The following is a 15047-nucleotide window of genomic DNA, read 5'->3' as shown; positions in this document are numbered from 1 at the left end:
GAGGTCTTGTCTCCTATCTGCTCCTCCAGAGACAGCATGGACATGAGGGTCACAGGGTGAGGGTCCCACAGGACAGGTTAGTGCAGTCACACAGCCGAGCTGGAGGGGGACAGGTGTTGCCCTGCTTTATATTGCAAGCTTGTGTGTTATGTGCGTTACAGCCAGCAATCCAAACAGCAGCAGCAGCAGCACCATACATGATGGTGCTTGTCCATGTAAGGCCCTAAAGACCAGAACTAGGATCTTGAAATGAGCCCAGCTTATTGCTACACCGAGAACATGGCGACTTCCCATAAGGAAGCATGGGGCTGGCAGGCCAGGCTGTTTAATTCCCCTGAATTTTTACAGGAGCTTACTCTCTCTCATGACTGTGCTGCAGCATCATTAGCAGTGCAGCTATGACTTTAGCAAAATACACGACTGAACTGTTCGGTGCCTTATTGTCAAGAATAGGCATGTTTTCACTACAAGAACTTCAGGATAGAGTTTCAGGAACCTCCCAACATGCGCATCTCACCACCTGACCGGACCGTCCGAACGGCCGTTTTCAGGAACCTTCTGAGTACCTGCTCTGGAGTAGGTACTCTAAATGGCCCGGTGGAGTAGCTGAGCGGTTGTAACTCAGTAGGAAATGACATCGGCAGACGTCCAAAACAACCAGCAGCAATTAAATGAGAAGAGTAGCTGGTGAAGCAGAATGGAAGCAAAAGAAAGCAAGCACATTAAAATCCAACTCTGGACACCGGAAAACTTGGTGGAATCCCCCCACAGACTTAATTAACGGGACTTGTCTTACAAAACTCAGAGCAGCCCTTGTCCTCTGAATAGATTAAATTATGATATACTTCTGTAAAATAAATGCTTTTAATATTATTATAGCTTCTTTGGGGCTGACCAGTGACATCACTCACTGCCAAGCAGTCGTTAAATGCTGATGTTTGTGCAAATTCTGAAAGGGCTGAATTTGAATTGAGACACAACAGCTGAGAGGACTGGGACATCCTATCTCCTGGTCAAGTTCCCCATCCCAGGAACTACCCCGGAGTTCTGGTAATGGAAATATAAAGCCATTCACTGTGTCCTCTGTTTTTATTTGCACTTTTCGGTGCTAACTTGTTGGCTTCATTCATCAGCCAGATCCAACAGGCTGCAGCTACACAAACATTAGCCCTTAGCTGCAGCTAGCAGCTCACCCAGATGCTAATGAGCATCTCTTTTGAGTAAAGACTCATAAACAGAGAGATTTCGAATTAAACTCCTTGTAAAAGCACACTTCTATATTACTACAATGTATCAGAAGTAAATGTGTAGATGTAAAAGTAAAAATTAAGAAACTAGTTTCCGAGCAGCAGTTCCTCGTGGAGTCTCGAATCTGCTGCGGCTGTAGCCTGGAGTAGCCACAGTTGTAGACGTGGTGTCACCGCCTTGTTGTCCCTCGCTGTTGACTACCTCTGCTGTGTACTGACCGTACTTTGGTGGGCTTCAGCTTGACCTCATCCTTGCTTTTGAAACCAGTCTTCTGCTCACTCAACTCACTCATTGTAGTCCTCCTCGCAAAAAAGTACACCACTCTCTACGGAGCTAGAAGATACACTCCTTGCAGTGAAATCCTGCCGTCCAACTTGAACAAACCTCACTCACGCTCGAAATAGAAATCGATGAATTCATGTCCAGACAAACAGGAGTTGGAACAACCTCCACATAAATAAACTTTCACCATTTTGACTGATTTTGATACTTTTGTGAGCTGTATGCTAACATTGTGGTGACAGTGATAGAAATTTTCTAGATTTTTGTTGAAGCTGCCTTTTTGCACAGCTAAAGACAAATGATGACATTATTCAAACACTGAAAAGTGTGATCAACTTTATATTTTCAACAAATAGAAGGATGTTTATGATTTTAAAACAACTTAAAAGATGGACTTTAAAAGGCATTCATTCCTACTAGCGACCACTGAAACAATTGAATAAATGTGACCCACACACCTTTAAAGAGCATGTGACGCCTAAATTAACTTTTTTTGCTGATAACCTGTATGGATGCATGTCTAATAGTGCTGTACATGTGTGTAATCATTATTTTAGCAATTTAGTGCAACTTACTTTAAATTTAATATTTCAGCCCAAAACCATAATTACCATAATTTCAGGACTATAGAGCGCACCTTAATATAATCCGCACCAACAAAAAAAGGTTTTCTACACACGCGCCGCACTCAAATACAAGCCGCGGTGCAGCAGCCACATGCAGGTCTCCGGCGCACAGCGCATGTACGGCCATAACATAAGATAATTAGACAGAAAGACGCTACACGGAGGTTTTTAGTTGTTGTTTTAATTCAACAAAACGAATTATAAACACGGTTTAACGTGGCTGCAAGTGTAGAAAAGAAAACAGCGCTGATAGCATTCATATTTCTGGATGGTTATAAAATAAAAACAGCACTGACACGTTATTACCGGTAATCTGCATGTTTAGAAGAAAAGAACAGCGCTGACACAACGTTAATAAGCCCTGGATGATTAGAAAATAAAAACTGCACACAAAACATGCCTGGTTAGTAAATAAAACACACTTGCCTACCAGAAGAAGTCATTCGCTCTCATCTTCCTCCTGCGCTCTAAAGCCATTAAAGTCCTCTTCTTCAGTGTCGGAGTTGAACAGCCTCAGAAGAGCTTCGTCACATAACTTTTCTGTGGCGATGTCAGCGTCGCTGTCCGTGTTGCTGTCATCATCCCCGGGTGAAGCTGGCTTGAATGAGTTCTTCCCGTTGCCGTCTCCAGCGCCGAACCATGGATTCATTCATGCCAAGCTTACGTGCGGCAGCGCTGTTTCCCTCCTTTACTGCCAGATCGATGGCCTTCAACTTAAATGTGGCATCATATGAACTCATACGTGTAGTTTCCATGATGAGGGGGTATGGATTTGAAAAACATTCTTCGCCGTGCCGGCTGCTTGCATGTGCTAAATTAAAATGAGCACTTTCTTCGATTTCCACTTTTGACTTCCACCTGTTTCACTTCCTGCTAAAGCGCCCCCTGGTGGCAGGTGAAGGAAAATCTTCAGTAAAGCCACACCTCATTATAAGCCGCAAGTAGCGGCTTATAGTCCGGAAAATACGGTATATCTCATCTCATCTTCAGGTTAAAACACTGCTCCACACTGATTTGGAGTCAGCCACAGCTGACTGCTGTGGTGCTTGCAGGGTCACGTTGTCTGTGCAGTACATGTGGCTGCACTGCACTGAACCCCTGCTGAGTCTCGCCGCACCTCCACCTAGCTCAACCTCACCTGACTCGTTGGCGCTCGGAGCCATGGACGTCACTAGGATTGAGATATAGCTTAGCCCCAGGAGCTTGACCTCGAACGTTTTTTGTAACACCCTGCAAAAACTTTGTCAATTAATTCATTATCTGAAGAACATTTAACAAAACCTATTATTTTATCACTTTCTTTTCCTTTCCTACTTTTGTGCATTTTCTCTCTTCTTTTCATAAAAAATAACACTTAATCAGTTCATTAGTGGGGTCTATGTTGAAGAAAGATTTTATGTAAGTCCATTAAAAATGAGATATGTTATATTTCCAAATAAAGCTATTCATTTCAGTCTACTGCACTTAACAGGGGGAAATGTTGTAGTCATTTATTTAATTTGTTTACTTACAACTTTTTAAATTATAAATGTTACTGAAATATGACAATAAAGAACAAATGAATAATTGTCAAACTTTTATTCTGCCAAATGAGTGTGCAGTTGACAGTTTTAATATATGAATAACACTGCTATGATATGGAATAAAGGAGTGTATAATTAACTATTACAAGACAAAATAACAGTATATATGAAAATATCCAGCAAGTAGTAGAACTTATAATACAGAAAGTCAACTATACAGATACAACTTGACATAAGGTTGCAGGCCAGATGATAATTATAGTTATTTTTTTCTCAATGTCTCTTACATGTTCACTCCTAAATAGAAAACTGTTCAATTTTGCTTGGGAACTTTGTGCTCAGGTAAATGCTCATAACGGTGCACTCGCCCCTGTTTTCGCTGTAGATCACTGACCTTGACCATGCAGATCTCCTCAGCATCAACCACCTGGTCTCTCTCCTGTTCCTCACTCACTCTCTTAAAAAAGTCTTCGTATATCCATCTAGCCAACACATTGAAAAACATTTTCAATTTCTAATGCCAAGACAAATGCTACTATACCATTCAGTTTTCACTCACAATAATTGAAACAGCCATTGGTGGATAAATGGTACAGAATATGGACAACTGTTAGCCTAATATAGCCCATGTTTGGTTGCTCATGATGATGGCATTTTCCATAACATCACATCGAGCTGCCAAAATTTATGTTAAAGTTAGATGAGTACAATATCTCCTTTCTTTACCATAGGTAAACATAGGAAATATTAAGCAACTGACAACCCACATGGAAAGAAGTCATAAACATATAGGTTTTAATATATGTTTTGATGTAGCTTTTGAATATATGTGACATATATAAAACTGGCTGTTTACTATATTATAGATACATATATGTACCTATAATATATTATATATATATATATTATAGAAAATATATATATAATATAGAAAAATGGTCAATAATATACACATTCGGCCAGATTCTGATTCAGGTTTTTAGTGTGGAGTGATTTTTGTGCCACCAACTGGAGCGTGCAGTGATCAATCTGCAAGAGCACAACGTCGTATGCAGCCCTCTCTCTGCATGCTCAACTCCGTCTCTGCCTGCACAAATCTCCCTGCTGTTGCTCAATTTGCAATTTACAAAGCAATGTAGCCTCTCCGTCAGCCAATCAGAGAGCTCTCCATTATGCAATCAAAGCATGTCCAGGAAATACTGGCAGGAAAATTGCACTTTTTTCAGATAAAGAGGACTTTATATAATTATATTTAATTAGGTTGATTAACCCTCCTCTTTTCCTGGGACATTTCCACTGTTCACTTCCTTTTACACATCAAGGGCTCATTTATGTCTAACCAAACAGAGAAGAAACACTTTATATGTTGAAATTAAAAGTCATTTTTAACTGAAAAGAGTGCAATTTAACAGTTTTAGGAATAGGCAATGTGTCTTTTCTTGAAGTCAAATATGGTCACCCTAATCATGACACATGAATTACAACAAAGTATCTTGCAGGCAGTGGATGGTGACTGGTAGCTAACCAGCAGCAGAAAGCAGTTTAATAAGCTGTTAAATGGGTGTTTTTCTGTAAAGCAGTGTTTCCTGAACATGCTTTGGTTGGATAAAACAGAGCTGTCTGTGATTGACTGTTGGAGAGGCTACTTGTTGAGGAGAGCAGGGAGAGATTTGCATGTGCAGAATTGATCCCATAGAGAGGGCTGCAGCTGCTGCACACAAGCGCAGAACAGGTTCTTTTTGTGCAGACTCATTACTGTACTCTCAAGTTGGTGGCAGTAAGTCACTCAATGAACTGGCTGGCTCGTTAATCATGTCACTTCAGGGGAGTTTTCCGACCATTTTACTTGACATCAAAGCTTTTCATTTTGGTTTGCGGCATGTAAACATGCTAGCGGAGTTAGCATTAGCATGTCGGTGCGGTAGCATTTTCCTCTCTCTGAAGTCTGAACTATAACCTTGAAATATTAACGGTGTGCTGCTGTTGCTGTCTTACCCTAATGTGATGTTGAGTGACTTATATGAGCGCTGAGCAGGGTTTGCTCATCGATATAAAGGTTTTTCTGTATCGACCCGCCCCCTGACTTGTCAACAAAGCTGCGGGCTTAAGGAAGTGGAGGAAGTTCTTTCTTGATACTTCCTGTGTGCGACGGTGTAGTTCTATATTCATTAATTATTATTTCTGTTTCAGACTAAAAAACTCATGTACCAATTACACGTGTCATGATTGTGTTCAGCATGTAGATGTGAACAAATAAAAAAAGTTAACTGAAAAAAATAAAATAAACCAAAATGATAGGGGGGCTTGTGATTATTTTAGGGGGGCTGAAGCCCCCCTAAAACGGACCTAACGACGTCAGCGCTCGGAGCCCTAACCCTTGAGAAAAACGTCCTCCTCCCCTTTTTTCTAATGAAGGAGACGAACAAGAAATGCTCCATCCTGCAGTCAGTTTCTGTGTCTGCTTTTCTCCGGAGCAGTAAGTCTGCTCCTTGTGTGTGTGTGCGCTTGTCAAAGACTCTCTTTTTTTCCCCTGACTGAGAAACTCAGAGAGCGTACACGGGGGGGTTGAGGGGGTGCTGCCAGTCATTGCCTCAGTGCCACTCTCAGTCCTTCAGGCAACACCAGGTATTTTTCTAACAGGAAGTCTGGTTGAAATAAGTCTCCACCCATGCCTTGACTCCCACTTTAAGAATAAAAGCCATAATCTTCTTCTCTGTGGTAATTATAGGAGAAATTCAAGTTCTGAATTATAGCAGTAACTTTTAAAGGAAAACATTAGAGTACTTTTAAATCAACTCAATCTAAGACAGGGAGCCACAAGCACACAAGTCATACATTATTTAAATCATTTCAGATTTCTACTTTGTACTGTAGTTCTTAATTATTTTCTTGTTGTTTTTTGTTGTTTATCTTCTTAGATTAAGCACTTTGGTCATCCTGTTGAGTTGTGTAATAAATAAATAAACATTGATGGATTGACATAAAAATGATTAAACACGTACTTAAAGCTGCTTTCCGGAGTTTTCCTCTTTCAGAAATTATGTATGATTTGTCAGAAATCCGTTAAAGTGATTATCTCATCATGTACTGTGATGTAATATAAGCTGTACGTCTTTTTTTTTTTTTGCTAAGCACGCCCCCTGCCCGGCAAAGCTCCGTGCAATAGGCAACTGAGCGCCGACCAAAACTAACCAATAGCGTTAGACTGCCGCTTAGACGCTTCACATTTAAGGAACACCTCGGCTTATGCAGAGTTGATGAACTTTTCACAGACAAGAAAGTCTCTAAAACATAAATTTATGAAAACACAGCATGACATGAGAATAATACTCGTAAAACTACGTGTTTTAGCGCTGTTTGTTGGCTACTGAAGCACATTTATAAACAGAAACGTGAAGTCGCCATCTTAAAAAAATAGAACAGTGGTTTTGTGTGATACGCTTGTCAGCCACTAGATGGTGCCATTGGATAAGAGAATTACTCCAGAAAGAAGCTTTATGAACGTGAGAATGAGAGGGATGAGAGAGAACGATTGAACCTTGAAGTGAGTGGTTTATAACAGATGATCTAAACAGATTGTGATGCTGTCTGTTGCCCTACAGATGCCAGTCCAAACTTCAGAGATCTGCTGTCTGTGGTCTGTTTATCCCATCGAGCTGAACTCATCATCCGACTGGATGTTTGTCGTAAGGTCTGTGTTTCATTTACATTTAATTTTATTGTTGCATTTCATCATTTTGATTAAAAATAAAGTATCAGACAAGCTTCATGTTTCTCCTGGACCTTCTCCAGCTCTTCCATCTGATCTACTCCAATGAGGATTATGTGAAACAGCTGGCCAAACAGCCCAGTTGGCAGGACATTCTGACCAAACTCTACGTGAAGGAGTCCTACGAGTCCCATGAGTCCAGCCACCAGGGGTCCTTAATACCCAACTACCGGTCTCACCTGCACAAATATCAGTCTCTTGTCATAGAGGACAACCCCACTAACATCTTCATGAACTATAACTCACGGGACATCGAGGACGAGGAGGATGACGAATGCACTCAGCAGGAAATCTCTGAAAGATTCTCTGATTTATCGCAGTCACCTCTCGGTGGAGATGGAGCCTCGCTCAAAATGTTCACCGGCTCAATTCTTTTTAAATCGTTTGATTCTGTGGACCAGGCGAGCCACTCGTCTACCTCCAATGCTACTGATATTACCTCACCTCAGCTGGAAGACGAGGGAAGAGACTACAAGCCATTCTCCCCATTTGGAACGTCACACTTTGATCTGGAGTTAGGGGGGCTGGGGGATGCTGGATCTCACACTCCTGCAGGAAGCCTCACCAACACACCATCTCCTCAGGAGCACTCAAAGCCATTTCCTCCTCTCAGACCAAGGAAGAGCTCCAGTTTGTCCAATGTTCTAGATGACACCAGCTACGGGACAGATCCTCCAACTGGAGACACAATCTCCAATTCATCCAACCCTCAGGTACGCTTCCTCCATCATACTAAACCTCACTGACATGTTCTGGAGAAGGTTTTCCAAGATGTTCTTGAGCAGTGGTTACATCTAAATCTGTCTGCTCCTGCAGAGCCCAGAGGAGGAGTTGTGCAACCTGCTCACCAACATAATCTTTGCTGTGTTGTGGCGCGGCAGTGGAGCAGAAGGACCAGATGATGTGGTGTGGAGGGATAGGGGGCAGGTGTTTTCTGTCCTCACCAAACTGGGCTCCTCTTGCCAGCTGATCTGTCCTCCTGATGAAATTAAACGCAGGTCGGTTCTCAAACAAAAAGACTCACCTCCCTCTAAAACACTTTTAGTCTAAATGATGTGTCTGTTCAGTCTTTTGGAGATGATGTTGGAGTCGTCTTTATCAGACCTGAGGGATGCACAGGGAGTGACTCTACCCTTCTTTCCAAGTCTGATGCGGCTTCTCAGGCTGCTGCAGGACTTCCTGTTTGCTGAGGGAACAGATAACCGAATGCTGTGGAGTGAAAAGGTAAAAAAATCTTTTATTTTAACCCTTTGATGCATGAATTATGAAATCTTCAACGATGATTTTTTTAACAATTTTTTTCATTCATCTTTAAGTGTGAATGAAACAAATTTCAACAAATATTTTTTGTAAAATTTTATAATTTACAAATAATTTATTACATGTCCACCTCAGTGGACAGCGTGCATTCTGAACATGAAATATGTTGGCTTGGCTTACTGAAGTCCAAATGGAGGGGCTCAAATGCAATAAAGTCTTCAACAGCTGTGCTTAATAGCAAAAACAAATAAATAACAATTTTGAGTACCTGTCCACTGTAGTGACCATTATGCATCAAAGGGTTAATGCTTTGGTTTTCAACTCCATGTTGTTTGTTAGTTTGATAAAAAGACAGCAAAGGATTTTACTTCTGATCTTTATTTTATGCCACATCAGAAATTGTAGGTTTCTAAGTGTGATCTCTAGAATAATTCTAATGGTGGTAAATGTAAAGGTATTCATCCTAATGGTGTTTACGGGATTTAAACTGTAGGAATGCATTGTTTAACATCCAAAAGATGTCTCTGGAAACAATTAAAATATTTGGATTGTAGCAGTGGGTTTGGGGGGGCTGGAGGTCAGAAGTTAACACTCACACAGAGAGGAGCTTGGCCCAGGCTCAAATCATGTTATCACTGACTACGTTTACATGCAGCCAATATCCGGGTTATGATCGGGTTAAGGCCGGTATTCGGGTTTCAGGGTTGATCAGAATAACCCGTTTACAAGCATAAATAGAAAGAGTTACCTCTAACGTGCATAACCCGATTTAAATGCGGACGTTGGGGTAGCGTCAGGACGTGTGGACTACATCCAGACGCAATATGCGTAATTTCCGGTTCTTCTTGTTCCGGTATCCGTGAAAACAACATTTTTCCCAGTTCGGAAGAGATAGCGACCGCGTTTCTTTGCGCTTTAGTTTCTTCGTCACTCCGAAAGTGTGGTGCTGTGTCGCGACTCGCCATGTTGCTCCCAACTTGTTGTTTACTTCCGGTGTTCTGGCGCATACAAGACGTCTCGCTACTCAAAAGACCAAGATTCTTTGCGAACAGAGCATGCACAGAACACACGCTTTGATGGGGATATCCCGATATGCGTTTACACGACCAAACATTCGGGTTAGAAAAGGGTTACCCCAGGTGTGGTAACCGGGTTTTTAAAAACCCGGTTATGAGCATATCCAGGTTTTGGCGGTGTTTACAAGGACCTGCGGAACCGGGTTATTGTGAATATTCGGGTTTTAAAAGGGTTACTGGCTGCATGTAAACACACTCAGTGAGTCTGCCTCAAGTCTCCTCTCAGCATGCCCCTGGAAGCCACTGACAGGGCAGGGGACAAGTTGGGGGAGATACTGCATGCTCCCTGGCCAGACACTCGTGTTGTGTTCTTGGAGGTGGCACGGCTCACACCCTTACTGGCCCGTTGGCGCTAGAAATAAGAAAACTTGGTGGTTCTGGGAGGGGTTTGCGGAGATCAACCACAAGTGCTGGTCTTGGTTCTGGTACTGGAACCGGAATGGGTACTGGTACTGTCACTGTTTCTGGCACCGGGACTGACTCTGGCTCGTTGCGTTCTTGTACATAGTTACCCCTGGAAGTAGAAATCCAACACCACTCAGCGCCTCCTTGCCGCTCCCTGAAATGAGAAAGCGTGCAAGGGAGTCGATTCGCCCCCTGAATTAGCGGATAAGAGACACAGTCAAAATGCTTTATCAGCTCTGATCTGGTGATTCATCTGAATCAGACCCAGTCCCCCCCACACATACATCAAACCACGCCACATTCTTCTCTTTGGCTTTGTTTATCCATGTACCCGGGTTTTCTTTATGCAGTACACAGTAATCATCCCTTCTATGGCGATTAACGCCACGATATTAATTGCTATTATTGCCTCTTGGGATAAATATGTAAATTGCAACACATCAATTAGCGATCCCAGACACCCAACATCTGTACTGAGAGCCTCAAGCGGTCCTTGTTCCCCTATGAGGAACAGGTTTAGCCATCCTGCACCTGGAAGGTATTTTCCCAAAAAAACACAGTGAAGCAAAAACAGTCCAAGCAGAGCCAAAGCTTTTAGCATACCCTTTTTAGAGTCTTGGATCCAGAAGCGGGTGCTAGCCACCACACTGGTCATGATTGCTGTAAAATATCCTCTCACCATAGTGACCAGCACATCGTTCCTCTGCATCGAGTGTGCCGTTACTAGTTTTTGAGCGATTCATCCTGGTACCAGGTTACCTTCTGCACTCTTGTCTCTCGAGCAGTTTTCTGTTTGAATCTCCTTCTTCCTGCTTTCTGAGGTTTTACCCTCTCAGAGTGCTCCTCCTCTTCCTCTCTGGGTTGGAGGTGGTGTCTGGTTAGGCAATTCAGAGTAATCATCAGCTTTGCAACTGCCCCTAGAATCAGAACTCCTCCCACCACAAATATGGGTATCTTAGCATATTGCCACAAACCAGAGAGTATCACCGATGCTGCACCAGTTGCTCCATGTGTTACTGCCTTTAGCGTTTCTGTGACTCCTAAGGCCAGTCCTTTTCCAACCAGGGTCAGCCCCATCTTTAGGAACTGTCAGTCTGACATCTTAGGCCAGGGGTGCCCAATCCTGGTCCTGGAGGGCCGGTGTCCAGCAGGTTTTGTGGTTTTTCTGCGGTTAAAACTAGCAAGTCTTACAGTTGGAGGAGCAGAGGAAACTTTCTAGGTGCTTCCTGATTATCTAAAGCCAACAATATCCAGAGTTATTGTTGCAAAAAGACTACAGCAATCAGTTTGTCAACAAGTGGTTTTGCTGTTGATGTTTAGAAATTCTGAGAAAAATTAATGGACCAGAATCACTTTCATCATTTTAGCATCAATACAGACTACAACAAATATGTGGTTTTACCACCAATACAAAGAGATACAGAATGAAGATCAGTGTGATCGAGCAGTCAAAAACATTTACACATAAAAACATCAAAGCATGGGATAAAGATAAATTCATATTTATGAAATATAGTCAGTAAAGCACTTCATTAAACAGTCGTCGTCATCGTCTTCCTCCGCTTATCCGGGTCCGGGTCGCGGGGGCAGCATCCCAACTAGGGAGCTCCAGGCCGTCCTCTCCCCGGCCTTGTCCACCAGCTCCTCCGGCAGGACCCCAAGGCTTCATTAAACAGTTGTCAGCTAAATGAGAAAGTATTCCTGCAGCGTTACGATGCACGTGAAGATGACATGCAGGTCAGGGTGTTGCTCCTGTAACTGAGGTACTCGTGTTCAGGAGGCGCTGCATCAAGGCCTTTTTGTACTGATCTTAAAAAAGCAGATTTGACACGCCTTTACCTGCAGTGTGAGCGTAGCCAATTACCAAAACAATACATCACCAACAAAACTAAAGATGTGCAGTCTGTGAATCCCACATCAGGTAAACTTGTAACCCTGCAGGTGAACTCTAATGTTAGTGTTACACGCTTTTCTCACAGAAACAGTGAAGTTATTTCAGTGCAATGCTCTAGCACCGATTCCAAAGCTCTAAAGATGGTTTGTTAGTCAAAGTCAGTTTAATTGTCACTTCTGCCACATGTACAGGACATACAGAGAAATGAAATGGCGTTACTCTCAAACTCTTGCTAGATAAAAAATAAACATTTAGTATAAAAACAGTAACCAAGTTCAGAGAGACTGTGGGGGAAAAGAGAGGAGAGGGGGGAGCGCCGGGAGGGAGTTTAGCTTCCTAACTGCCTGATGGGTAAAGCTGTCCTTCAGTCTGTTGGTCCTGGCCTTGAGACTCCGCAGTCTCCTCCCTGACAGCAGCAGCTCGAAGAGGCTTTGCATCGGGTGAGTGGGATCAGCCGCAATGCGAAGGGCCTTTTTTGTGAGGCGGGTGCTGTAAATGTCTGGTAGGGAGGGGAGAGAGACCCCAATGACCTTCTCTGCTGCTCTCACTATACGTTGGAGGGTTTTAAGGCATGAAACGTTGCAGGCTCCGAACCACACAGTGATGCCGCACGCCAGGATGCTCTCGATGGTGCCTCTGTAGAAAGTGTACTGGATGGGGGCTGGTGCTCTTGCTCTTCTTAGTTTGCGGAGGAAGAAGAGACGCTGCTTGTAGAAACTGTAGTTAGGGTGAAAGCTGTTAATTTGGTGTTACATTACACTCATCCTTGTCCTTCTACTCCGCCCTGTCCTCCATCATGTCTCTGTGAGGTGTCGTAGCACCTTAATGACAGTCACAGGTATGCAGCAGCAGCATCATGCGTCGTGCTGCACTCCTGACCTTATGGTCTCACCTGTTTGGGAGTCTTTAGGGTTACACACACTAAAGTCCTAGTTATCACTGACCATAATTTCTGTATGTTCACATGAACACAATGTTAGCAGACGCTTGCGTGCTGACAGGCAAAAGTTATGTTATGTCATCAGTTCACATCAGACCCATAAAACATTCACTGGCATTTAAGTTGGCGTCCTTCCCTGAAGGAGGAGAGAACAACTAGGTCACCTCTCATACTCACCTACACCTGGACCAGGAACAGTGAACATGAATTACATCAGAACAAAAAGCTTCACTTTGAACTACAATGTGTAGATTAACCCACTCATTAAAATTAAATCAGAAATATGCAGTCTTTGACCTCTGTCCATGATTCTAATGATTCCACATTGTTCTACCATGCCTGTCGTGTTTGTTTTTTCCTTTCTACCAGTCCTGTCACTAATCAGCTTCACACAGTTCACCTGAGTCCTGTCTGATCGTCTCCCTGCCAGATGATCGACAGCCTTGTGCCAGTAGAGACTCCAGCAATGATTTTCAGCCAAGCCCTTTTCCAATTTTTGACCACGCTTTCTGTCCACGGACTCTGCCTGCCTGTGTGTGACCTTGCCTGTACCTCACCTAGACATTGGATTTTGGATTCATGAATCTCTGTTGGGCTGTACTAATTGTCGGTGTCATTCTGAGTAGAGGAGTTGAAATCCATAGGCATGAAGAGGAGTTCCCAGAGCTGGCACCAGGACAGTCCCCCCCCCCCCCCCCCCCCCCCCCACCCCACCCCGCCATCACAACACATGCTGCTCCGTCTCCAGTTTTCCTACCAGCAGAACTTTCTACTCTTCCCTTATTCCCCCACATTCTAAAATATCTTCTTTAAATGTTTAACTGCTGTGTTTGGCTGAGTGTCCGAGTCTTATATCCGTTACAGTCACTAGAGGATTTTGGCTTTGATACCCAAAAAGTCTAAAAAACACCATGCATGGATTTTGTTTTTGGTAGTTTGGCTGCATCCAGTTTAAAATTTAAATCACAATTTCTGCAGGATTCTGAATTCCAAATTTGAATGAAATTGTTGGATGCTTCATCAGTCTGTGTTCACAGATATGAATAGACACACACAAATACAGGGAGTGCAGGATTATTAGGCAAGTTAAATTTTTGAGGAATAATTTCATTATTGAACAACAAACATGTTCTCAATGAACCCAAAAAACTCTTTAATATCAAAGTTGAATGTTTTTGGAAGTAGTTTTTAGTTTGTTTGTAGTTTTAGCTATTTTAGGGGGATATCTGTGTGTGCAGGTGACTATTACTGTGCATCATTATTAGGCAACTTAATAAAAAACAAATATATACCCATTTCAAATATTTATTTTTACCAGTGAAACCTATATAACATCTCCACATTCACAAAAATACTTTTTTATTTTTTTTTTTTTTTTTTTTTTTTTACCGTGTCCTGTCTGGCTGTGAAGCAAGCAGAATTGATGTCTGAATGCTGGTGACAAGCCTTACAGATTTATTCTCAGGTGGAGCATCAAAGCATTTGCTTTTAATGTCACGCCTGATACTTAAAACTTTATTGTTATTGTTGTTGAATGCTTTGTAATTCTGACCAGACACGGAGACAGAGGTGAAAGAGAGAGGAAAAGAAAAGGTGGGGAGAGAGAGAGTGGGGGGGGTGGGGGGGGGGGTTCCACAAAAACAAACAATAATGAACAAGAGTCTGCTTCCAGACCTGCAGAAAAAAGACAAAAAAAAAACAAAGGGACACAAAAAAAGGGACACAACAACAATACAACAAGATCTACCTATCACTGCGTCAACTTGATGAAAAGAAAAAAAAAATATATATATATATAATCAACATTGCTTAACTGAAGAATCACGATAATAAATCACAACGCATTAAGTGCCCACCATAGTCTTAAGACCTGTGTTTAACGTGCCCAAGCCCATACTTTTGAGAGCACCATGTGAGCACCTGTGTGTGTACACGCGCTTGTTTATGTAAGGTTTTTCTATAGGAGCGCCCAACAGAGAGTGTGAGGGACCACAGATCTGCCCCCCAAAGATGCGCAGGAGACG

At 42.6% G+C, this 15047-nt stretch overlaps 1 protein-coding gene across 1 annotated transcript in view; it reads left to right on the top strand.

Moving 5' to 3' along the window:
- Positions 1-15047, top strand: part of nbeal2 (neurobeachin-like 2) — a 458076-nt gene that overhangs the window by 289232 nt on the left and 153797 nt on the right. Inside the window, exons 33-36 of the mRNA XM_070551909.1 lie at positions 7282-7370; positions 7472-8161; positions 8265-8446; positions 8516-8672. Of these exons, the coding sequence (XP_070408010.1) occupies positions 7282-7370; positions 7472-8161; positions 8265-8446; positions 8516-8672 (1118 nt within the window). The remainder of the gene's footprint in view (positions 1-7281; positions 7371-7471; positions 8162-8264; positions 8447-8515; positions 8673-15047) is intronic.

Source organism: Nothobranchius furzeri, chromosome 5 (assembly GCF_043380555.1).
Source record: "Nothobranchius furzeri strain GRZ-AD chromosome 5, NfurGRZ-RIMD1, whole genome shotgun sequence".
Lineage (NCBI taxonomy): Eukaryota > Metazoa > Chordata > Actinopteri > Cyprinodontiformes > Nothobranchiidae > Nothobranchius > Nothobranchius furzeri.
This window is presented reverse-complemented; position numbering and strand designations above follow the sequence as displayed.